At 41.7% G+C, this 25745-nt stretch overlaps 1 protein-coding gene across 5 annotated transcripts in view; it reads right to left on the bottom strand.

Moving 5' to 3' along the window:
- Positions 1 to 25745, bottom strand: part of LOC145350138 (coiled-coil domain-containing protein 148-like) — a 91720-nt gene that overhangs the window by 39871 nt on the left and 26104 nt on the right. For all 5 annotated transcript variants that reach the window (XM_080199110.1, XM_080199109.1, XM_080199108.1 and 2 more), the window contains 2 exons: positions 19582 to 19685; positions 2459 to 2541 (listed from right to left, as the gene is read on the bottom strand). In XM_080199110.1, the coding sequence (XP_080055236.1) occupies positions 2459 to 2541; positions 19582 to 19685 (187 nt within the window). The remainder of the gene's footprint in view (positions 1 to 2458; positions 2542 to 19581; positions 19686 to 25745) is intronic.

Raw genomic sequence — 25745 nt, forward strand, 5'->3', positions numbered from 1 at the left:
TGTTGTCCGATTTACAGCTCTGATGGTGTGGTGCAACACCTGTTGTTGTGTCCCGTGTGGTCCTATAACCAAACGAAAATTGTGCCAGCTTGGTCTCCATGAATGCCGCTAGTTGTTTCTTAATACCATTTCTGAAGATTTGAGCTGCCTGTTTTGCCAGCCCATTTGACGATAAGTGATAAGGTGCTGTTCGGACATGCCAAATACCAAAACTCTGGAAATCACCACTCGTAAAGACTGTGCCATTATTGGAAACTAGGACTTCCGGTATAACGGGTGGGATTTTACGGCCTCGCTCGACCCAGGAAAATCCCGTTGAGGTCAACGGACATTTCCATGGTCCGTCTCTTGCCTGCTCTGATTCCATGGCAGGCAGGGCAGTAGAATTCCAGCATACATGTGTACTAAAGCTTTGTTGTAATCTCACAATCATAGCCTGAGTAGTCATGGAAGCTATCTGATGCACCTCCAACTATTTGGAGCATACTTCTACCATGATTAAAAACATGGAATCTGCAAAGTCCACACGTACACAGCCATGGCATGCCAGGCCACTCCCCTGGGTGCAGGGAAGCTGAGGGAGGAAGTTTTTGATTTTCCTGGTACAGGCCATATCGCTTCAGCAAGTCTGTGATGTCTGAGTCAAGACTGGGCCACCAGACATAACTCCTGGCCAGCATTTTCATTTTTGATACCTCAGGGTGGCCATTGTGTAGTTCCGGTAATATTGGATGTCATGCTGGTGACGGAACAATTACTCGGGATCCCCAAAGAATGAATGTGACCTCAATACTAGGTTCACCATTCTTTATCAGGTAAGGTTTCATTTCTTTGAAGGGTTACCCTTGGAATCCACCATGTAGGATCTGTGCCTTATTTTACATAAGGTTGGATCTTTTTTGGTCCCGGCCTATGTCTGCTTTGTGGAAACCAGCACGTCCAGCATTGATGCTGACCAATTTCAGGGGAGTCCTCCAAGTTTGGAAATTTAAATTGAATATTTTGTCTATTGTTTTGAATTGTGCAGCCTGGGCGCCCTGGGAGCAATGTAAACTAAAATGCTAGATGATATATTTCCAGTGCACAATGAGCAGGTGCAGTGAATGCTTAGGTACTTATTCTGTGGATATCTTCCCAATTATTGCACAATCTAAGGTCTAGAATAGCAAAAGATCTTTAGCTGTCCTGAGTGGTAACAATATGAGTTCTTCAAATTCTTTCCTTGCTCCATGTACTATCTGAGCCATCTACGCAATAATCTTTGGGTCTTTTATCATTCTTTTAGTGGAATAGACCCTTTAATGGCGAGAGCACTGACTTCAGAATTGTAATGCAATGTTAATGCCACTTAATTTATCTCACCATATTCCTATTTTGAAGATGCAAGAGCGACAACTGCAAAAATGAAGTGAAGAAAAAATTATATTAAGAAGTTGCTGCTTTTCTTCCCTTCATGCTCCTCTCCTGTCTCTTTGTTAGAGAAAAAGCTCATGGTCACTAGTTGCCTTTTAGTGCTTCATCCAAATGGTCATTTTTCATAACTGAGGTTTGACAGACTTAATATTTCACTTCAACCAAGACTTATTTAGTTTTCATCTGGTCTTTGCATACACACAATATTGTTATTTTCTCTTGAGTGTGGGTATAGCTATAGGACAGTAATAATTGCTTATATTAAGATATCATAACTTGATTGACTGGCATCAGATGGAAGCCAGACCAGGTGAGGGGGCAGGTTCCACTCCTTGAAAAACAAAATTGAACCAAATCTGTGCAAAAATCCAAAAGCTCTTAGTCATTTTTATGGACTGAGCCAACAAATCACAAACTTATCTCAGGAGTAATTAGAACAAATGGACATCTTTACCATTATCATGGCCAGGATCAGCTGAAGGGATGCAAGCATTAGACGGCAACGCTGGGGTGTTTCAATAATTTGTTCACGAGATGTGGGTATCACTAGCTAGACCAGGATATATTGCCCATCTCTAATTGTCCTTGAAAAGGTGGTGGTGAGCTGTCTTCTTGAATTGCTTCAGGCCATGTGGTGTGGATACACCCATGGTGGTGTTAGGAAGGAAGTTCCAGGATTTTGATCGAGTAACAGTGAAAAAATGGCAGTATAGTTCCAAGTCAGGATCGGTACGGAACTTGCAGGTGGTGGTGTTCCCGTGTATCTGTTGCCTTTGGCCCTTGAGATAGCTCAGCTATCAATAACATAAACTTGCTGAACCATCAGGGGATAAGCAACTTAATTTAATGTTTCAGAAAATGCAGCCCAGAAAGGGAATGGGCACTCAAAGTTTGAGAATACTACTGGTCTTCTGCCATTTTTCTTGGGACTTCAACCAGTGCTTTGTTTCAGTTACAATGGGGAGAAGTAGAAGTTCCCTGGAATTTGATAAAAACACTCAGATATTTCAGCAAACAATGAGAGTAGCATATGGATTACACATACCATATTCTTTCATTTCAACATAGAATACATTTTCAGGGCTTCCATCTTCAAGTAATTTCTGAAGTTGTGATTCTACCTTTTGCCTTTAAAAAGAAAAATCACTAAATTATATTGTGTTTTGGCAGTAATTATTCATTTTATCAGGCATATTATTAACATTCAATAATCATTTATGGTACCTGCAGTGTCAATAAAGATTGCTGAGTAGGAGAGGGAACTTCAGGACCATGAAAAGGGGTGTTAGAGGAAGGAGCTGTTTAGTAGATATCCTGAGCTTACGATATTAGGAAATTTGTAGATTTTCACATTTATTTATTAAAGGTAAAGGGAAAAGAAGTCAAAAAAGGAGATGCTGGTGTAGAAAAATGTTTGGAGATGCATAAGGAGAATTTGAGGTGAAAAACCTAAAATGGTTAAAGTAGATGGATGGATAGACAAATGGAATAACTGGAAACAAGAGTGTCTTAGCAGGGATATGAATAGGTTAATTTTTACCCAGCCTGCTCATCGAAAACAATGGGATTAGTGAATCACTGACTTTTGCACCCCTGCCCAGAATTGCTCTCCATTAACTTCAATGGAGAAAAAAAATTATCTGGTGAATAAAGAAGTGTTGCACCCAATCTTGCAGTTTCCCAGTGGGCAGATTAACTTGTCCCTGAAGAGTTTTAAGCAGAAGCAAGCAACTACTGAGTAAATAAATGAAGAAGGGCAATATTGTGGTTGGTGGTGGATCAGAATAGACTGAGGTTACGTAAAATAAAGACGGAAAATAAAATCCAAATACTGTGGATGCTGGAAATCTGAAATATAAGCAGCACTGTCTATTTCTATATTGTATAAAGGTGGAGCGTCTTTAAGCTGGATTTTAATTGCCAGACCTGCTTACGCTGGAGGTGCTTGGCAACATGTTGAGAACCTGGAAATGTCAACAGCAAAGTGCTCAGCCAAATCTCTATTCACTGCAGTGGGACTGCAGAATCCCATCTACGGGTGAGATCAGAGAATCCGGCCTTTTGCTGCATTTAATGAAATATAACCACTGTCACCAATAAGGATTATCACTTTGAATCATTAGGGTACTTGAGAATGAAAAGTAAAAGCATTAATTGATTCTGGTATCCCGAAATCCAACACCACTATCTTCTAAAAACCCTTACTTCTGCATACCAAAGAATAGCCCCAGAACTGTCCAGACACACGAATCACATCTTCAGCATCCTGTTGGTTTGCTCAGTGACAACTCTATCATCAATAGAAGGATTCCTTAGAGGGTAGCCCTTGTTTCCAAGTAGCCATTTGCTGATTCTGCTTGGAGGTATGAATATCGTGGGGCATTTGACTAGAAGAGGGTTATGGCATTATGGCAGCTTCCTGGTTACCTTGCACAAACATGCGTGATGATCTTTCTGTGATGGAACATTCATGGAGTGGAATTCCTTTCAGTCAATAAATACTGATTTGTGACCTAAGAGAACCTTGACTGCAACATGTGCGAAATCTATGTATTCTTGGACGTGGGAATACAGTCAGTGCAGAAAATCTAAAGGCCCTCTTATTCTGACCAGCATCATGAGAAGCAAAGTGCACTCAGGTGCTGCCCTGCCAAACATGGATGGCACCCATTCAGCACTTTGAAGATTGTGAGATCCCACAAATGTTATTAGCAGACCCCCAGAAGAAGCCAGAGGAGGAGGTGAAGAAATAAACTGCTGTGGTGCCCTTAACTGCCACAAACCATGTATGCCCACCTGGTTCACTTGGAAGGATGCCATATTTCAAGGGGCTGCAAATGTCAGCAACCATCTGATGGAGAAAGCTGAGCCTCTGGGATACTGGTATTCAGCCAAATCCAGAAAGCTCTGTGTTAAGGGTATCATTCCTGTGAGCTGGAGCTCTGTGCCTCATTTCATCTGTTTGCTGGAGCAGCAGGTCAGAGACAAAAAGACTGCTGCTGCTTCTGTTGCTGCAGGTATTTCTAATGCTGCTCTTGCTCCTCATCAGAGGTCCAGATAGAGTTAATTAAGTAGTTCCCATGTTGCTGTGAGGGCTAACAGCTGGGTGACAGCTTGGAAATGCAGATCAACAGTGAAAACTCAAAATGGCAGAAATGATCTCTAAAATTTTGAAACAAAAACAGAAAATGCTGGAAAATTTGCATCCTCAGTCTGTTGCTGTTATCCAAAATAATGAAACTCATCTTCAAAACAGTTAAAGCATATTCTTATTACAAGTCCTGTGACTAAAAACCTTTAACTTAAGGTAGGAAGCAGTTGTAATATATCTTCGTACTTAAAGCTCTTCTTGCTTTTCGATTACACAGCCTGTCAGTCTCTGCTGTCCTCTTCTCACCTTGTTTTACTCAGTAAATTTCAGGAAGTCCAGGAAACTCATGTGCTCAGAGTTAAAAGAATCCTGGGTTAAAACAGCTGTTTAACATATTTAAACCTCTGACCTGCCTGTAATGGGATAGTAGATGGGCAGCGTTTTCTGGCCGCACTCATCCCAAAGCCAGAAAATCCCATCTGAAGTCAACTGACATTTCATGGTTCCTGCCTCATTCGCTACGATTCCTGTGGTGGGTGGGGCAGGAAAATTTCTTCAATATGTAAATTAAGATTGAATGACTATAAATTACTATAAAAACTAAAGGGGAGGGGAAAGAAAATTTAAGGTATAGACTGAAATTGCAAAGGATGAGGGACTAAATCCTCACCACGTCTATTATTAGCTTAAAATACATACAGATATGCCCACTGCTTTCTCTAAAAAAAATTAAAACTGCACAAATTCTTAAAATGGCTGAATCTATGTCTGCTGGTGAGCTTTGAATAAACAAAGTTACTTGACATTATCAGGAAAATCACATTCCATTATCTCTCACAAATGACACACATTGTGGGCTGCACTGAACAAATTCAAAGAGAGCTATACAAAGGCCATCTGCATTTTATAACCCAGGCTGGCCAATAGGAGTCTGCTAGGCTGCTAAGACAACCGGCCCTGCAACTTTCCTTTTAATTCTTAGTGGTTGAGACATTTGACAATCTTGGGGACCTACACGAGGGATACATGAGCTTTGTCAAAGGCAGCGTGGAGAGATGGGTGTCATGTGGCAAGGCCTCTGATATGTGGAACCAGTAATATTGTCTTGTGAAACTGCAAAGTCAGTCTGCCATTTTCTCCAGAGCACCTGGAGAAAACCCACGCAAGCACAGGGAGAATGCATAAACTCCCACAGACACTGGCCCAAATCCATGTGTCTGCACAGCAAACAGTGATAGTCACTGAGCTGTCGTGTTGCCCAGCATCTGGTCCAGTTTAAGCGTACACTAACGACATGAAGTACTAGACTGTTCTCGAAACAACCAAGAGCAGCCCTCGTACGACCCATCGTGTGTATGCCCCTCGTTGGACAACAAGGCGGACCGAAGCACCTGTGAATTAAAAGAGAAAAACATCAGTATCATCTACATCCTTATACATTACCAGGGACGTCCCAAGGCTCCTGAACCTTACTTAAAACAATCTCCTATATCCCTCCATCTCCAACCCACTCATGTGCTTGTCTAAGTAACTCTTAAACAACTCCAGCATGCCTGCCTCCACCACCTTGCTTGGCAGAGCATTCCATACCCCCACTACCCTCTGTGTGAAAAACCTCCCTCTAACATCCGAATTATACCTCGCCCCCCTCACCCTAAGCCCATGGCCCCTCGTAATGTGCGTTTCCAACATAGGAAAAAGCTTACCATTGTTTACTCTATCTATACCCTTCATAACCTTATATACCTCTATTAGATCTCCCCTCAATCACCGTTTTTCAAGGGAAAACAGCTCCAATTTGCTCAATCTTTCCTCATAACCCAGTTCTTCCATACCAGGCAGCATCCTGGTAAACCTCCTCTGCACTCTCTCTAGGGTCTCCACGTCTTTCCGGTAGTAAGGCGACCAGAACTGGACGCAGAACTATATGGCAGAATTTACAACAAATAAGTCAACAGGGATTTAGAGATGTAGCAAACAGTAAGGTCTGTAAAGAAAGTATAGAAAAACAAGAGGTCATAGAGTCATAGAGATTTACAGCAAGGAAACAGGCCCTTTGGCCCAACTTGACCATGCTGCCCTTTTTTTAAAACCTTGAAGCTAGTCCCAATTGCTTGCATTTGGCCCATATCCCTCGATACCCATCCTACCCATGTAACTGTCTAAATGCTTTTTAGAAGTCAAAATTATACCCGCCTCTACTACTACCTCTGGCAGCTTGTTCCAGGCATTCACCACCCTCTCTGTGAAAAAATTGCCCCTCTGGACACTTTTGTATCTCTCCCCCTCACCTTAAACCTATGCCCTCTAGTTTTAGACTCCCCTACTTTTGGGAAAAGATATTGACTACCTAGCTGATTCTATGCCCCTCATTATTTTATAGACCAATATAAGATCACCCCTCAGCCTTTTATGCTCTAGAGAAAAATGTCCCAGTTTGTCCAGCCTCTCCTTACAACTCAAACTATCAAGCCCCAGTAGCGTTCTAGCAAATCTTTCCTGTACTCTTTCCAGTTTAATATCCTTTCTATAATAAAGTGACCAGAATTGTACACAGTGTCAAATGAGGAATGGAACGAGAAAAATAAAGAGTCAGAATACAGTAGAACCTGGAGATTACAGTAATTTGGTGTTACATGGTAGGACATGTCATCAAACAAGGTCCTCTCAGTGAAAAGAGTCAAGAACTGTGAGATGGGTTTTGCTCAAGGCAATGATACCAATACGTTAATTCAGGAGGAAATTGTGGAGATCATTGTTTGTATAGTAGTGAATATTTTGCAGAATAGTTTGACTGGATGAGCTGTAGGGGACCCACTGAGTTGTTGGAGGAGATGAGAGTAATGATGGAAGATTTCTTTCAGAAAGTAAAATGCCATTGCTGCTCTGTGAACTCAACACAGCAAGCAGTGATAAACACTGATTAGGTTGGAACAGAGGAAAACTACAGGGTTGATTCAGGAGGACATCAAGCTTGGGGCAGATAAGAGGTAAGCAGGTGTGTGGAGTCAAATGGCACAGAAGATTAAAAATGGCATTGAGGATTAAGAGAGAAACATCATAAATTTCAGAAAACCTAAAAATAGATTGACAAATCCAAATTTTAGAGACCCCAGATATGCACAAGATATGGTTGAAGTTTGACCTGCTAAACAGCTTACCACTACAGAGAGATAGCTTGTCCAGCTATAAGGCTATTCTACACATTACAACAGCAGATTATAGTCATCTAGAACAAAATTAGATGTATTCAACTCCCAGATTTATCCCTTAGGTTCAATTACTGACAGAGACTGGTTAGTCAGTAATATATGTCACATCTCTGCACCATATATGCCCTGTAGACCATGAACTCGGTTCTAGGTCTGAGGCCCTGGTCTTCAAACACTCTCCTCCTCAAGCAACCAAATGCTGCACTTGTACATTGAAGGCAGTGTTGAACCTTATTGTCAATGTTTGCTGCCCCTGTTAACACTCAGTTACCAAGGTATGGAAAGTGGTCCACATAATCCAAGGCCTTGTCGTGGGTTTTGATAACGAGGGAGTAGCTGTGTGGCGGGGGCAGGTTGGTAGAGGACCTTTGCCTTACAGATGTTTAATCTAAGGCCCATGCTCTTGTATGCCTTTTAGTTCAACAACAGAGGATGGGACAACCTTGAATCTGGGTCTGCAGGCAGTGGAGGTTGAACAAATTCCCATTTATTCGGTAGTTTAATTCTACTCCAGCAGGGAGCTTTCTGAGGGTGAGATGGAGCGTTGCAGCAAGAAATATTGAGAAGAGTGTTTACACAATGACACAGCTTTGCTTAACCCCCAGTCCAAATATGAATTGAGTCTATAGTGGATCTGTTGGTCAAGATCATGGCTTGCATGTCATCGTGGAGCGGGCAGAGGATGGGCAGCCAAAATGCAGGAGGATGCTCCATAATCCCACCTTTGCGAAGTCAAAGGAGGCCATGTACAAGGGTTGGTGCTGTTCCCTGCTTTTCTCTTATAGTGGGGTGAGATCATGTCTGTTGTGCCCCCTAGTGGGTGAAATCCACATTGTGACTTTAGGACAAGCTCATTAGCTATCGGGAGATGGCAATTAAGAAAGACTCTTGTGATGATCTTCCCTATGGTCGCAGCAGGGAAATTCCTCTGTAGTCGGGCTTGTCACCTTTCTTTAGATAGTCACAATTGTAGCATTTCTGAGATATCCTGGCATATTCTCCATCTTCCTGATAAGGGAAATGTGTTGTGTATTGCAGCAATAATGCTCCTCCGCCATGTTTTACTGAAAATGCTTAAAGAAAATAGGAATAAAGTGGCAATCCGACAGTGATTAACACTCCACGGGAGAGTCAGCCCACTATGTTTCCTAATGTAAGGGATTATTGAAGATGATATTAAGAGGGAAGGCCATGATGAAATAATTATACAGGGACTCTGGATGGGCTGAACAGCTTTCTCCCAATCTGGATTATCAATGTTTAAATACGATTTAACAAGGGTCAGATTTGTTCTAATGCAAGAGCAAAATACCTTGGATGCTGGAAATCTGAAATAAAAACAGAAAATGCTAGAAATTTTTGACATGTCTGGTAGCACCTATTGAGAGAGAATTGGAGTTAATGGGCAGAATTTTACACCTTTGTGTCCTGTTCATAAGAACATAAGAAATAGGAGCAGGAGTAGGCCATCTAGCACCTCGAGCCTGCCCCACCATTCAATAAGATCATGGCTGATCTGTCGTGGCTCAGTTCCACATTCCCGCCCTCTCCCCATAACCCTTAATCCCCTTGCCTATCAAAAACCTATCAACCCGCGTCTTAAAAATATTGAGCGAGGTAGCCTCCACCACTTCAACAGGCAGAGAATTCCAGAGATTCACCACCCTTTGAGTGAAGAAGTTCCTCCTCAACTCCGTTCTAAACCACCCCCACTTTATCTTGAGGCTGTGCCCTCCAGTCCTACTGTCCTTTCTGAGCGGGAAGAGCCTCTCCATCTCTATCCTATCCATCCCATTCAACATCTTATACGTTCCCAATGTCATTGTGCCCGATTAGAACAATACAGAAGGCAAACAGGACACGAAGTCACAGTCTTGCCCACCTCTTGTAGAGGGCCAATTTAAGAGTGATTGAGGCAATGAATGACCCAATTGATCGTGATTTTTCACTGCCCATGCAGCTGGTTTTACACTGCCAAGCTCTTTCCACAGCATGCAAACTCTACCATGTGTGTGTGACCACTTCAACATGGAGAATGCTCAAGTACCCCTGCAGCACAGAGAAAGTGTCCCAGCTTGTTGTGGAATTATAGAGCTACTGACCCCCCTCTGAAGCCTCCCTCCAAGCTTGCTTGGTATGATAAGCATATCTCCTTTTACAATGCTGTGGGAGGTGAACCTCCCATTGTTCAGTTATAGCCTGGAGGAGGGTACACAGGAACTCATCACCAAAACTTGGGCTGCTCATGCTCCTTCCTCTGTCTTCATATATATGGGCTTTTACAATCTGTACCTGTTGATAAGGAAGTGGAGACAGTCACTAAACATGGTGAGCATCTCAGGAGGATGTCAAGGATGGTATTGGTTCCTCTGTCTGCAGCAGTTACTCCCACCCCCATTGCTTCCACTCTGATATACATTGGGAATCAGGAGGAAACCTCTCCACTGGCTGAAATCAGACTTCAGAAAAATTAAAGTCATTGTAATTGGTGGAAGTCAATCATCTCAGCACCAGGCCGTCACTGCAGTTCATCTGGATAGTGTCCAAGCTCTACCACCTTCATCAATGACCATCTTTCCACCATAAGGGGTCAGAAGTGGGGATGTTACTGATGTTGATACAATGTTCAGCACCATTCACAACTCCTCAGATATTGAAGCAGCTCATGTCCAAATGCAGCAAGACCTGGACAATATCCAAGCTTGGGTTACAAATGCCAAGTAACATTCATGCCACACAATACCAGGAAATTACCATGTCCAACAAAAAAGAATTTAACTATCAGCCCTTGACGTTGAATAGCATTATGATCACTTAATCCCCCATGATCAACATCTGAGGTTACCACTAACCAGAAACCCAACTGGACTAGCTATATAAATACTGTGGCCACAAGAACAGGTCAGAGACTAGGTATCCTGAAGTGAGTAACTCACCTCCTGAATCCCCAAAGTCTGCCCACCAAGGCACAAATCAGGACTGTGATGGAATACTCTCCACTTTCCTAGATGAGTGCATCTACAACAACACTCAAGAATCTAGAACACCTCCTCTTCCTTTCTTGTCCTACCTTTCTTAAAATCTGTTACATGTTTAAAAACTGAGTTCTAAGGGTCATCAAAAGGTTAACTGCACTTACCTCTTCCTCCAGATGCTGCCAGATCTAAGCATTTTCCAATTTTACTATTTACTTTATTGGTTCTGTTTTATTTTCAATTTTAAAATGGCTGATGTACACCTAATTATCCATGGGAAACAGAGGGATTATTCTTTGAAATTGGCTTTAATTAAGTATATGGATTTGACACTCTAATTGGAACTATTGCCCAGATTCTTTTTATCAGCGCTATTTTAACACTCATTGGAAAATCTGTCTGCATGTCAAACCGTATCATGTCACGTTGTTCCAAAGAATGTGGTTTGAAACTGTTGTTTTACTGGAAAGTTGCATAGCTGTTGTTTAAGTATTTTCTGTAAAAGTAATTGTGACAACTTTTGTAGGACCTTTTGATCAGTACTGTACGTGTATAGTTTGGTGGTTAATCTGGCATCAGCTTGCTTAACAGCCCTAACTTCAAAAGAAATAATACTATGAAAGAATTCTGAGCTAAAGAGAAAGCTAAGTGTGGGAAAGGCTTATTAACTGTACAACAGCTGGAGGAAACCAGTAAGTTTCTGGATTTGTGGTAAGATCAGAAAGGTTTTTAGCCCAATGATTTTTGACAATGGTAAACTGACCTCTTATGAAAATCAACTTTTTCAATTTTTTTGGACTCAGTCGTTATTTCTTAACTTTATAATTTATTGCGTTATTTATTCAATTTGTAAATCAATACAGCAATTATTTAATTCTGTTTAATTCTAGTTCTGGTCCGTATTTCATCAATATGGGGAGAATAAAGATATAGGGCTGAATCCTCAGTTTCTGCTGGAGTGGGAATGGGGGCCGAAAATACCAATGGAGGCCAGCATGCTGTTTTCCCAATGCCATATCCAGCACTGGCCATGTTCACCAGGGCAAAGGGGAGGGCAGCATCAAGATCCTGTCCCATCCCTGATTAAGGCCAATCAAGATGATTTTTGGAGGGCGGGGGGTGGTGGTGGTGGGTGGGGAGGCTTGGTGCTGCACAGTTAGTGAAGGGAGTGGTTAGTAAGAAATAAGAAATCAGAAAGTGTAGATGATAGTCACCCTCTTGGCATTGTGGGTATGGAAGATCACGGTGCAAGACTGCCACGGATACTTGATATTCATCTGACTACAAGAAAGTCCGCAGCTATCGGGAATAAGATTCTCAGATTTTGAGTCCCGTGGTGATAAGCAATATCCTGTACAGGCACAGCACAGTCCTAAGCATCAAAAGGGCAGAGGAGAGGGATGAGGGGCAGGAAGGCAACAGAGGCCGTACCCTCATTATAGAATCTACCGTTGAGGAGGGAGCTACAAGAAAACGACTGAGAACCAGTGTCATTGGAGTCATTGGGGCTTTGGATGGCTAGGGGGAATCTAGGGTGTAATTGGCACCTTGTCAAACATTTCTGTGCCACTAGCACAACTGAGCACTCTGGCTACACAATGTGGTATGCATCTTGTATAAATCAGTGGAAGGTTCCTGCATGCTCCTCAAGTATGGCTGCATATGGCTGTCCCAGAGGTTTCCATGGTGGAGTTCATATGTTCAAAGCCTTAAGCCATAGTGGCATTTGTTGAATGCCTCCTCTAGTTTCAGCCACTGATCTCAATGCCCAGGGAACTTCAACTGGTGGTCTAGCAGAGCCTCCTTTTCAGTGGCTACTGAGAACCTACATTTGTGCACAACTGAGCAAGGCTATGTCTGACTTCCTCAGAATCAAAAAATCATAGAAACCCTACAGTGCAGAAAGAGGCCATTTGGCCCATCGAGTCTGATCCGACCACTGAAGTCTGCTTCTCCAGGGAGAACTGACCATAGCTGACTGTTTCTGTCACCTCCTTCTACAAACCAGTGCCAAGCTCCTTATCCAATGCCACCTGTCTGAATGTGTACAAGGACCCACTCAGGTGACAGTTTCTCGACTGGTGCACTTATACATTGTGACAGTGTATTTTCAGTTCCTTACTAGCCATCTGGACCACTGATTGAGTGGGAGAAAATTTATATCTATGGATGTCTGCACTTGTAGGAAAAACAAGAAGACACCATGAGAGCTAGCCTTGGAGAGCAGAAGCCTCTGCAATGCTGAGACTTTTCAATATTCCTCAGTGTTTAGTTTGCCTTCAGCTGCAGTGGAGTTAAAAGCACCCGCTTCTTGAGCGCATTGTGCTCTGCAGTCACAACTCAACCAGGAATGATTTATTTTTGATATTGGTTACTTCCCCTTCTGCCTGTTTGAGCCTTCTCATGGGCATTATGTATCTGATTCTTGAAAAGAGCATGTTATAAGGCACTGCTGTCCTCTATGACCTATTAGCTGCCTAATACATCGGAGGGTGCATGTTTCTATGGTGATGTGCCCTCAGCAATGCTATGGCTCAAAGGCATTCTGAGGGGTCAATGAGTCATCTGTGCATACACCATGTTCAGGGGCAATATACATTCGGAGGTTTCTCAGCTGGTGTGACTGCTAGAGGGATAACACACAGATGTCTGTCCTGAGGATTATGGAGAGCACTTGCCTTACCAGAAAAATTAGTTCAATTAACATTTTCTTCCCTGGATCCAAGTTTCTCTCATAATAGTCCCATAATAGTGACTGTGACTTTCTTTTAAGTCTGCCTGGTCTGTGTGGATTGCCTCATCCTGTCACTTTCAAGGAAGAAGACCTCCCTTCTTTTCCTCATGGCCTCCAGAACCACCACTAGGTTGGCATCAGAAAAGCAAGGGGCTGCCCTGCCCTGACCTTCAACTCCTGAATCATCATGGAAATGAGAAATCTGGCTTGCAGAGGTAGGGTGTTAGCGTGGATAGAGGATTGGCTGTCAAATAGGAGGCAGAGAGTGGGGGTCAATGGGTGCTATTCGGATTGGCGGTTGTTGACTAGAGCAGTGCCCCAGGGGTCGGTGCTGGGGCCTCAGCTATTTACCATTTATATAGATGATCTGGAGAAGGGAACCGAGTGTATGGTGTCGAAATTTGCTGATGACACCAAGATTGGTGGAACGGCAAATTGTGCGGAGGGTGTGGAGAGTCTGCAGAAGGATCTAGATAGGCTGGGCGAATGGGCCAGGAACTGGCAAATGGAATTTAATGTTGGCAAATGTGAGGTTGTCCACTTTGGTAGGAATAATGGTAGGAAGGACTATTACTTACATGGCGAAAAACTGCAGCATGCAACGGTGCAAAGGGACCTCGGGGTCCTTGTGCATAAGTCGCAAAAACCCAGCCTGCAGGTGCAGCAGGTGGTCAGGAAGGCGAATGGGATGCTGGCCTTCATAGCGAGGGGGATTGAATATAAAAGTAGGGAGGTCTTGCTGCAGCTGTATAGGGCACTGGGGAGGCCGCAGCTGGAGTACTGTGTGCAGTTTTGGTCGCCGCACTTACGCAAGGATATTTTGGCCTTGGAAGGAGTGCAGAGGAGGTTTACTAGGCTGATTCCGGAGTTGAGGGGGTTGAGCTATGAGGAGAGGCTGAATAAACTAGGCTTGTACTCATTAGAGTTTAGAAGAATGAGGGGAGATCTCATTGAGACATATAAGATGTTGAATGGGATGGATAGGATAGAGGTGGAGAGGCTCTTCCCGCTTAGAAAGGACAGTAAGACTAGAGGGCACAGCCTCAAGATAAAGGGGGGGTGGTTTAGAACGGAGTTGAGGAGGAACTTCTTCACTCAAAGGGTGGTGAATCTCTGGAATTCTCTGCCTGTTGAAGTGGTGGAGGCTGCCTCGCTCAATATTTTTAAGACGTGGGTTGATAGGTTTTTGATAGGCAAGGGGATTAAGGGTTATGGGGAGAGGGCTGGAATGTGGAACTGAGCCACGACAGATCAGCCATGATCTTATTGAATGGTGGGGCAGGCTCGAGGGACTAGATGGTCTACTCCTGCTCCTATTTCTTATGTTCTTATGTTCTTCACTGCCCACTTCCACCACTCAAAGAGCAGCCACAGTTATTGCTGCCATGTTGATTTTAAATTGGGCCTACACTTTAGTCAGCTTATCTCCACTACCAAGGCTCCCACCCCCAACCACATCTGTCAATTGGCCGCCAAACCTATCAGCTTATGAGTTAAGGAAGGCAGTCCGTGAAACTCAGGATTCATTTCTCTTTCACACTGGTGTAGGCTTGGGACTTTAAAACAGTTTTGATTTCAATTTCACACCCCAATGCAGGAGTTCAGCTCATAATGTTCAGTCTATGTAAAGTGCAGTTGACTATTTTCCACAGCTGAGCTAATTATTATGCTCAAACTCCAAACTTTGATAGGAACAGATTATACATAATGTGGGCTTCCTTTTCACTGGAGCATAAAATGTGCTCATGAATGGCACTGCACCACTGCTGAGTAAGGAAGTATTACTTCAAAAGCCCAAATCATAACACTAGATTCTGTTGTTTCTAATTATTTGAAAAATCAACAAAACTTCAAAGATCAGACTTTTGGTAGGGGCCTTTGTGACTTAGATAACTCATTTAAATTTTGAATAATTGAATAGCTCCAGGATTCAAGACAATTGGGATCATCCAAGTACATTATAAAATAAAACCCAACAAGTTAGTATCATAGGGCAGAATTTTCCGTTCTGGAAACTAAGTGCGGTGGCAGGCAACACAGTCAGTTTGATTCCCACTGGGCAGTGGGGAGATTTTCAGGACCGATTTTCTGCTTTCCAGATCATTAATTATGCATCAGTCAGGAAATCCTGCCACTCCAAATCCCTCTGCCTGTGGGTCAGGTCAAGAAGAGTGTACCTGCCCCAGAACAGGAGAACCCTAGCAGGCCAGAGCCATCCAGGCCTCTGGCCTCCAGAGGATGCCTACAGTGCCATTAATTTCATGACAGTAAGGTTAAAGTAGTATACACTGTCAAACACCATAGCCTTTCCTGCCTCTCCGCAGTCTCACTTAATCTTCGCATTAAAGGTTGAGAGTTATTCCTTTATTAGTCCCCCACTCTCCCCACACATGACAACAGGGTGTAGCAATCAGCCTCAACCTCTGCTGTGAATTTCAGGGCAACAATCTAGACATGCCGGTTAGAGTTAGGAAAATTAGGAAGGTTTGAAAGCACAATGATGGCACAGATTTTCATTCTGTGATTTTCAGATTTTCAGACTGTACATAATCTGCACTATTGCAAATATATTTTGCATTTATCCCTCTCCAAATCAAAGGTACTGAATGGATATTCGATGTAGTGCAAGGTCCTGCATTCATTCAAAATTACAAACTGAACCTTGCTCCCAATTATCTCCCATCTTATCCCTCAGTTTCATTAAATCTCACACAATCTTGTCACATCACTGAAATGAACAAAGGCACATCCTAAATTAAGAAAGGCGCTTCCTATATATAGGGGAGGCATGGTGGCACAGTGGTTAGCACTTCGCCTCACAGCACCAGGGACCCGGTTCAATTCAAGCCTGGGTCACTGCCTGTGTGGAATTTGCACATTCTTCCCGCGTTTGCATGGGTTTCCTCTGGGTGTTCCAGTTTTCTCCCACAGGCTGAAAGGCATGCTGATTAGGTGCACTGGCCATGCTAAATTCTCCTTAGTGTACCTGAACAGGTGTGCTGGAATGTGGTGACTAGGTAACTTCATTGCAGTTTAACGTAAGTCAACTTGTGACACTAATAATTAAACTTTAAAAATAATGATGGCTGGATATGACACATGTAACCCTTGGATCTTCAGCAGACATCATGCGACTTCAAGAGAATTGTTCATCAAGATTAGCGCTTATTTTGATGATGTCACACTGAAGTTTGCAGTTTGTGGATTTTAAAAGTATTTGTCATGACCAACATTGAAGCCTTACCACCCAAATGCATTTTGCAATGGAGTTTATTTTATAACTGAGAGGTTTTGGTTAAGTAATATTTATCATTGAGCACCATAGTCATATATGCCTCTCTTCAGTGTAATTTAGTTTCTGTGTTTAAGGCTGAATGTTATTCCTTTTATTAGTCCCCTACTTTTCCCATGCATGACACAGAGTGATGGAAGTTGGTTCCATTCAGGGATATTTGAATTGTCTGCTCGATGGGAATGAGTGTATCCTGTCAAGTTGTGGCCTCTGCATTAATTTGGCATGAGAACTGGTGTTCCAAGAGGGCGCTGTCCAGATTTAGCACCTATATGAGACAGACAAGTGCTCACCATTGACAAATGATTTTGGCTTAGAGCTGACTTGCTAAGCTGCTATCATGCAAACTTGAGTTCATCCATAGGTGCAATAAATTTCAATCTCTCGAAGGATGCCATAGCCACTGACTTTATGACACCATGGAGGAAAGGACCACATCATGTGTAGTTGCTTAATGATGTGTGTTTCTGGAATATTAATTACATTCCACAGTGATCCCATGGTATCTAGGTACCTTCCAAGGATGACCCCATCATTAGAGTTGAAGCTGACTGACTTATGGGTCCTCAATGATCTGTTGATCTTTTTATGACATGTTGAAGATATATGCATGCAAACATATGAATTAGGACCTAGAGTGGCAGTGGGCTGATCAGCCCTTCGAGCTTACTCTGTCATTCAATAAGATCATGGCTGATCTGATTGCAACTTCAGCTCCATATTCTCACATAACCCCAGTAACCTTTCATTTCCTTGGCTTACCAAGAATCTATCTATCTCTGCCTTAATAGCCAAAAACTTTAGCTACTTCCACTGTATTTGAAGGAGCAAGTTGAAAAGATGTAACCCTTGAGAGAAAAAAATTTTCATCTCGGTCTTAAATGGGCAATCCCATATTTTTAAACAGTAATCCCTAGTTCTTGATTTTTCTACAAGAGAAAATGTCCTCTCCACATTCATCCTGTCAAGACTCCTTAAGGTCTTATATGTTTCAATCAAATCACTTCTTACCCCTCTAAGCTCCAGCAGTTCCAAGTGTAATCTGTCCAACCATTCCTCAGAAGATAACCTGCCTATTCCAGGTTCTAATCTAGTAAATCTTCTCAGAACTGCTTGCAACTTATTTACATCCTTTCTTAAATAAGAAACCCAGTATTATACACAGTAATCCAGATGTGATTTCACATATATCTTATAGCCTTGAGGTTGTCACAAGCACATCTGTGTTGTGCCATGCAATTGCATCCTCATATGCATTGTGTGAATCCTCAAACTCTTCAGAATCTTCCCCTTCGTCTTTCTCACTTGAGGAGACATCTAGCTCCTCCATGTTTCCTTTGGCAATACATAGCCTTTTGAGGCACCAAGTTGTGCAGGGCACAGCAAACAATGATGATGTGGAACAACAATGATGTGGGACACTCTCTGCAGTGAGTTGCGGAGAATTCCACCTGTGCAGTCGGAATCTCCAAAATGTATCTTAAAGAAGCCAATAGTCTGCTCCATTAATAAATCTTATGGCTGAAGATGCAGCATTATATCTTCTTTCAGATGCAACTTTGTGGAAAACAAACAGGCATTATTAGTCATGTTTTCAGAGGGGAATACCTTACCAACCCTCAACCCTTTAAGCACAAAGCTCCCTCAAATATCACTGGTATCTGGGAATGACTTGAAACACATAAGTCATGGGAATTCTCTGCAACCTTTTCATTAAATACCAAATCTTTTTTCCATGATCACAATTCAGTTGGATATTTAGATAGTGAAATCATTTTTCATTAATGACTCTCACAGGCTGCTGCCAGGGCACTTTCAAGGCCATATGTGTTCATCTGATCTGCCTGCACTTGCAGAAAGCCTGAGGTCACAGCGAATTCCACAGCTCTGACTGCCTGACTTACTTCATCCATGTGGAACTGTACAGAAGGGTGAATTTTCTTGAAAAAGGCATCCATTCAGAACTGTACAGAATGGTAAACTTTCTTGAAAAAGGCACCTTCCTTCTGCATTTATGTTTAGCCAATTGTGAGATTCCTCAAAGGCCCCCAGTGGAACCCTGGAAGAATTGCAGACAAAAAAGTTGAGTGTGGCAGTAACTTTCACAGCAACTGGCATCAGATGCCTTCCAAGTGCTCATGGAGAATGTGGTAACAATGGACTACCATATTCTTAGACTTGAAAGGGCGTCAGTCACACTGTCTTTCACTCATCTTCGTGTATGAGCTCAGTCTTCTGTAGACCTTTAGTCGCACCAGGTGTCCCTTTAATGTCGATGTTCCCATAGCCTGACCTTCCCATTCGTAAGGCTACATGCCTTTCCTCAATTCCTCCCACTAGTATTGCTTCTCATGCCCATCCTTAGCTCAGTTTGTGATACAGGCATCCTAAATCTTGCAGCGACACTATCAAAGGTAGCCAAAAGCAGCATTTATGTACCTTGAAGTTGTTGATGAAGTGAAGCTTGCCAGATGTGCACCACTTAGGTACAGTAGAGAAACACACCATTCTAATTATTTATTGGCGGGGCACTTAATCTTAAGGGGGAGCATAATTCCGGTGAGTTGGCCTCTTGCAATGCAAATGTGGTTTCCAACATAGGTCAGCATGAAACTCAACCCGCCTTCAACCCGCCATCAAAGTCAGGGGGAACAAAATTCTAAACTAATTTCCCAACCGGAAACTAACTTTTTCAGTCATACCAAATTTATTGCCCCTGTCTGCCACAATTCCCATCACTGACAGGACTGGAAAGTTCCAACCATGGTGTTTCATTAATGGAAATACATATGATTATTACAATATGTTTGTGAGAGTCATTGATAAATTTATTTTAAAGGAACATCTCAGTTGTTAATTCTTACCTTACTTCCATCAGTTTTGGTTGCTCCTGCCACCATACCCGTTGATGTTGCTTAATCAGAGTATGTTCCTTGTTAAACTTTGCTGCTTGCAAGATTTTCTGAATCTATATTTATAATAGAAAGACTAAAACAGTAAAATTCTCTCATTAAGGCACACTGCGTACTCTGGTACTGAATCACACAAATCAAGAATTACTGATAGATACTAAATTATTTGACCTCAAGCAACAGTAAAAATACTACAATTCGCAAGGGAAGATGAGAAAAGGTGTCAGTCCTTAATTATCCATTTATGAAACTTTGTGTGGGCAATAGTTGAGGCCAGGATCATGCCATGATACTCTAACATTGCAAAATGGCTTATCGATCTTTAATGTCAAAGCATTCGGACGTGGAGAATAGTGTCATGCCAGTGCAAACATGGAGATATTGGGAGGGATTTTCTGTTCCTGGTTTAGTTGGGAAGATCGGCGTTGGGAGTGGAAAATCCAGTGGGAGGCCCAAATAACATTTCACGCTGACATAAAAGCATAATACAATTATTTCCACCAGTGATGTAGCGAAAATCCTAACGTTCAACATTGGGAAGCCGATTACAGTGGGTGGCACAGTGGTTAGCACTGCTAGCTCACAGCGCCAGGTTCAATTCCGGCCTTGGGTCACTGTCTGTGTTTGCACATGGTTCACTGTTCTCCCCATGTCTGCGTGGGTTTTCTCCAAAAGCTCAGATTTCCTCTCATAGTCCAAAGATGTGCAGTTTAGGTAAACTGGCCATGATAAATTCATCCTAGCATCAGGGGGATAAGCTGGGTAAATACATGGGGTTACAGGAGTAGGGCCTGAGTGGAATTTTTGTTAGTATATATTCAATGGGCCAAATGGCCTCTGTAGAGATTCTGTGAAATTTCTATGAAACAATAACCTATTACGACAGGTCTCCCAATGCATGCACCTGGTGAGCACAAACTGTCAAAAGATTTCTGGTGAGCGCATCGCCCAGGGAATTCTGAACAGCTTTGAATTCACCTACAAGGAATTGGACCTCCAGTCACACCAGCTATCAGGGTCTGTCTATACACTATACTGATCACACCAGTTAGCGCCTGTCTACACACTTTGCTGAAAGTCTTTACTTTCAAGGAACCCTGAGTCAATCTGTTTTTGCACCCATCCATCTGAACTTACCTGAACATCAATTCCAGAATGGGAAAAACTCCCTTACTGAATTCTCCAAGAGATGTGAACTACTAAGTATTTTGTTTAGTTTTAATATTTGTAAAAGTGCACTATTATCTTTCTTGGGTGTGTTGTGTGCTTGACATATTGATAGCCATTCTGGGTGAATAATTAATACTCCTTTTTTAAATCCATGAAAGTTTGCTGCTGGTGGTTTTTAAATTGACTGCACACTAACAGAGGATTGGGAACTCATATCAGCCTTATCAAAATTAAACTACACTGATTATGGGAATGGAAATTGGGGGTATCAGTCTGTCCTCTGTTCGTAATAATAAAGTGAAACACCCGAGAAACTACGCACTAGTCTTATTCAAAGCCTTCAAGAGAGAGAAGAAAATTAAAATAGTGAACCATTTGCATTTCTTTCTTCCCTAGCTCTGTAAATTCCTTCAGCCTTGCAATGTTTTCCTTCAATTTTGTTTTCAACCCACTTTGTTTGCTTTCACTATTGGTGGTTATATCTTTTATATCCTTAAGATTTGTAATTCCTTCCTAACTTCTCTGCCATGCCAACTCTCTCACCTCCCTTCAGAAGTTCCTTAAAATCTGATTATTTGACCATGCTTTTGTTCATCTGTCCTAATACCTTCTTTAATAGGATTTTTAATGATAAACTTTCCATATAAAGGTAAGCTGTTGTAAAATTGTTTTTATTCAACATTTACAAAGGCAAAATTTGCAAGCTGCAGAGAGGGTTGCAAACTCAGTTGGTTACAAGTAGCTACTAGATTTGAACAGATACAGCACATGTCCAGATCTGACAATGTAATTGGAAAGACGCCTGAGAATTTAGGCATTCCTATCTGAAGTTAAGACATTTTCTACCATTCACCTCTGCTATGTCTACGTTCTACTATTATCTCTAGTCAGGCAAAAAGGTTGATGCCCCTAGGCTTCCATCAATGGTAGTCTGAACACAGGAGAAAATATGAGAGTTTTCAGGATCTCTCTTCTATCATTCTTTCCTGCCTATCTTTCTTGGGAAGCTTATCCTCAGTGCTACCACCACATCACACCCTGCCCCCTCCTCACCCTCATTACAGTACATTGGGTTTTTTAAACAGTACTATTATAAAAATTGCAAAGGGTAATATTTTATCCAATATATATTTTAACATCAAAATGTTTCAGAATCATTATTTAAAGTGCCAACAGACTTTGCTTATCAGAGTCAAATGCCACACAAAACATTGATAATTAGTTGGCATTGCATAGGGAATTGGCATGGGTCACTGCACTGTACATAGACATATTGTCAAAAGTAAACCATGTGTGGAAGGTTCTATTAATCCCTGAAAATAACAACTCAGCATTATGTTCAACAATATGCCACACTAACAGACTTGGATCTGCAAAATTGAATAATACAGTTACTGTAAATTAATCAGTAACTAAATTTGCAGTTTTATTTAAAAAGTCAAATTTATGGCCAGAATTTTATGTGGTTCAGGTGGAAGCATGTGGAATTGTACAAGAAGATATCGCACATCCTGATCTCATCACACACTCGTGATATTTTTGTCAGCAGGCACAAGTAGAAGTCAGAATTGCCCCTGCTGACAATCAACAGACAATTTAGCCCATTAAGGGGCTGAATGAAATTACTTCTGGGTCCACTAAGAGTGATAAGAAGTCTCACAACACCAGGTTAGAGTCCAACCAGTTTATTTAATAGTAATCTTGCAAGCTTTCAGAAACGGTATTCCTTCGTCAGGTATGTGGAAGGAACGCCATTTCCGAAAGCTTGTAAGAATACTATCAAATAAACTGGTTGGACTCTAACCTGGTGTTGTGAGACTTCTTGCTGCGAAACCAGTCCAACGCTGGCATCTCTACATCATCCACTAAGTGTGCACAGGCCTGTGTTACCTACTTTATAACGGCTTTGTTTCTCTTTTGCATTTTTTCCCCACTCTATGCGAATTGAGAAGGTGCAGGAATGACCTATTATTATAGCTCTACAAATATTAATTTTGAACCAATACTAGAAGGTGCGTAAGTTCAGAATTGTTTGATTAGCCCTTTCGATCTTCCCTCCCTCCCTCCCTCTGGGGAAGTTTTTGGTTATGATGTGGATGTGCCGGAGTTGGACTGGGGTAAACACAGTAAAAAGTCTGACAACACCAGGTTTTAGTCCAACCGATTTATTTGATAGTAAACTCACAAGCTTTCGAGGGGACTCCCTCTTCGTCAGGTGAATGGAGAGTTCTGGCCTCGGACTGTGTAAACATTGTTGGCCACTTTAGGACTTGAACAGCAGGTTAGGTGTAAAGATTCGCATTCTAATCAGTAATCTCTAAACTGTCTGTGCTTTATATGCTCTGTCCGAGGCCAGAGCTCTCCATTCACCTAACGAAGAGGGAGTCCCCTCGAAAGCTTGTGAGTTTACTATCAAATAAATCGGTTGAACTAAAACCTGGTGTTGTCAGACTTTTTACTGAAGTATTTGGTTGGCAGATTGTCCTGACATGTAGGCTTGGATGGGTGACTGGAAGAACAAACTCAAATTCAGATACATTATGACAGGGTGTATTTTCCAATTAATACTTCTAAGTATTATCACAGTTATCAGGAGATTATTCTTCTAAATCAGTTAATTTTGAAAAAGTGCATTACATTAATAGAACAGATTATTGAATAAGATCATGAAAGCATTAAAAACGTTATATGCTTATGCCTGAAGGTTGGCACTGTGGACAAGATGATTTGTACACTATCATAATCTATGCTCAACATCAAAATAATCATATCAAAAGCTGACCTGCTCATATCAATTTTGTCAGATTTTAAATTACTTTCAATGTTGGGCTTGGATCCAAAAATGAACGATGGGATTAGATGAAAGAGTAGAACTACTAATTGAAACATTTTATTTTATAAATAAAAAACTTTAAAGAGAAAATGTTGAACAATTGATCCGAGGCAAATCCATTAGAAAGAAAATAGAAATTACTTAAAATAGTCATTACTGAAACATGGCTATGTTATCAGGTCTTTAGAAAGAGTAGTTTTTCTATGGATAGTGGGAACTGGAGTGCATAATTGACATGAGTAATAACATGATGACATGATTTGGCTTATTAAGTTTCCTTTGGTTTTACTCATAATTTGGAATTGGTTATTTGTGACCCTTTAAAAAGGGGACATTTGTTTTAATTGATTTTATCTCTGTCTTTCAAATTGGCTGTTAAGAGATAGGGAAACTAATAGAAGATATTTGTATAACAATCGTAAAAGGAAATATATGAAAGGAAAAGAATGGTGCATTGACAACATATTAAATTGATAAGCGAATGTAATTCGTTAAATCTGAAAGAGACATAATGTCTACAGGTCTCTTGCTAGTAGTGGTCAAGTGATCAAAGATATTTATTCAGCAATTAGATAGGTTTCAGCAAAAGCAGAATTGTTTTAATGAGAGTTCAATTTTCATATAGATTTATGGTGAAGTTGGACTTGTGGGCAACAGCAGATGACTCAGTGTTAGTGTTAGCCATCCAGGTCCTAGGGCAGTGCTCTAGGAGGTATTCATAAGCTGTCAATTACAAGGCCCAACACTGTTTCTGGGTGGAGGCAAAGGAGGGTTTTGCCTTGTCTTCTTTAAAAAAATCCCAGCAGTGGTTTATGATCAGTCACTATGAAAAAATGTTAAGCATCGATGTATTGATGGAACGTTTTAGTGCTGAAGACAACTGCCTTTTCTCAATCTGGGAATATCTCTGCTCAGAGTCTGAGAGGTTCATGGATGCACTTCTAATAAGTTTCTCTGTCCGATCTCTCCAGTGATGTGCCAGTAGTGCCCCAACCTTGTAAGGGGGGGCATCACATGTCAAAGAGAGTCAATAAATTAGAGGGCAAAAATTGTTATTCAACTCTGTTGCAGGCCTCCAGCTGCATGCCCCCCAAGGTCACCTTTGAAATTTCATTGTAGGGCATGCAGGTGCAGGAGGCAGCAAAGAAGCTAAGTTAGGAATAAACTTCCCATAATTCAATAACTCAAAGAAAGATTTCAATTCTGTAGGGTTCTTTGGAATTGGTGCCGTATATTGGCCATCATTTTGTCTTCCACTGGATGAAGGCTCTTGGCATCCACCTGATAGCCTAAATAGGTCATGGCACTTGTTTGGAAGACACATTTTTCTCTTTTCAGGCATACTTTGAAAATCGCCCTAAGACTTCTTTCAGGTTTACTAGGTGCTCACATTCCGAAGTTCCTGTGACCAAGACATTATCCAAGTACACTGCTACCTGAGGTAACTCTGAGTATTTTCTCCATAATCCTTATAAAATGTTGCATGCAGATCAGACCCCAAAGGCTAGACGAGTGTACTCATATGAAACTTTATGCATATTTATTGTTACGTACTTTCAGGAAGACTTGTCCAATTCAAAGTAGGCGTCCCCAGTTAACTGGGCATAGGTCTTTGATCCAGAACATGGTGTATCTACCAAGTTTAGAAATTCTCCACAATGTCAGACCGACTTATCCAGCTTAAGGATATGAACAGGTGCAGCCCACTCTGCAAAATGTATGAGTCTTATTTTGTACAGCTATTCCAGGCATTCCAGTTCTGACTCTAGTTTTTGCAATAGGGAGTATAGAACTGATCTCGCTCTAAAATACTTAGGTGTAGCACTGGGGTAAACATAAATCTTAGCTTTGGATCCCTTCATTTTCCCAGGCTCTTCTTGGAAGACTTCAGAATACTTATTGGTGACTTTCTATAATTCCCTCATGCCGAGCCTAAAAATCTTCAGTTAGTTCAGTCTGATACATTGAAGCCAATCTCTCTCCACTGTTATGGCTCAGGGCAGAAACTCTAAAGCATTTTATGAAGCCTGTCTGAACCATAAGTTTTGCATCTTGAATTTGACTAGGATAAGTGAGATGCTTCACTTCCGATGACCCAGTAGGAAGCTTTTAT

Source organism: Carcharhinus amblyrhynchos, chromosome 11 (assembly GCF_965287045.1).
Source record: "Carcharhinus amblyrhynchos chromosome 11, sCarAmb.v2.hapA, whole genome shotgun sequence".
In the NCBI taxonomy this organism is placed as follows: Eukaryota; Metazoa; Chordata; class Chondrichthyes; order Carcharhiniformes; family Carcharhinidae; genus Carcharhinus; species Carcharhinus amblyrhynchos.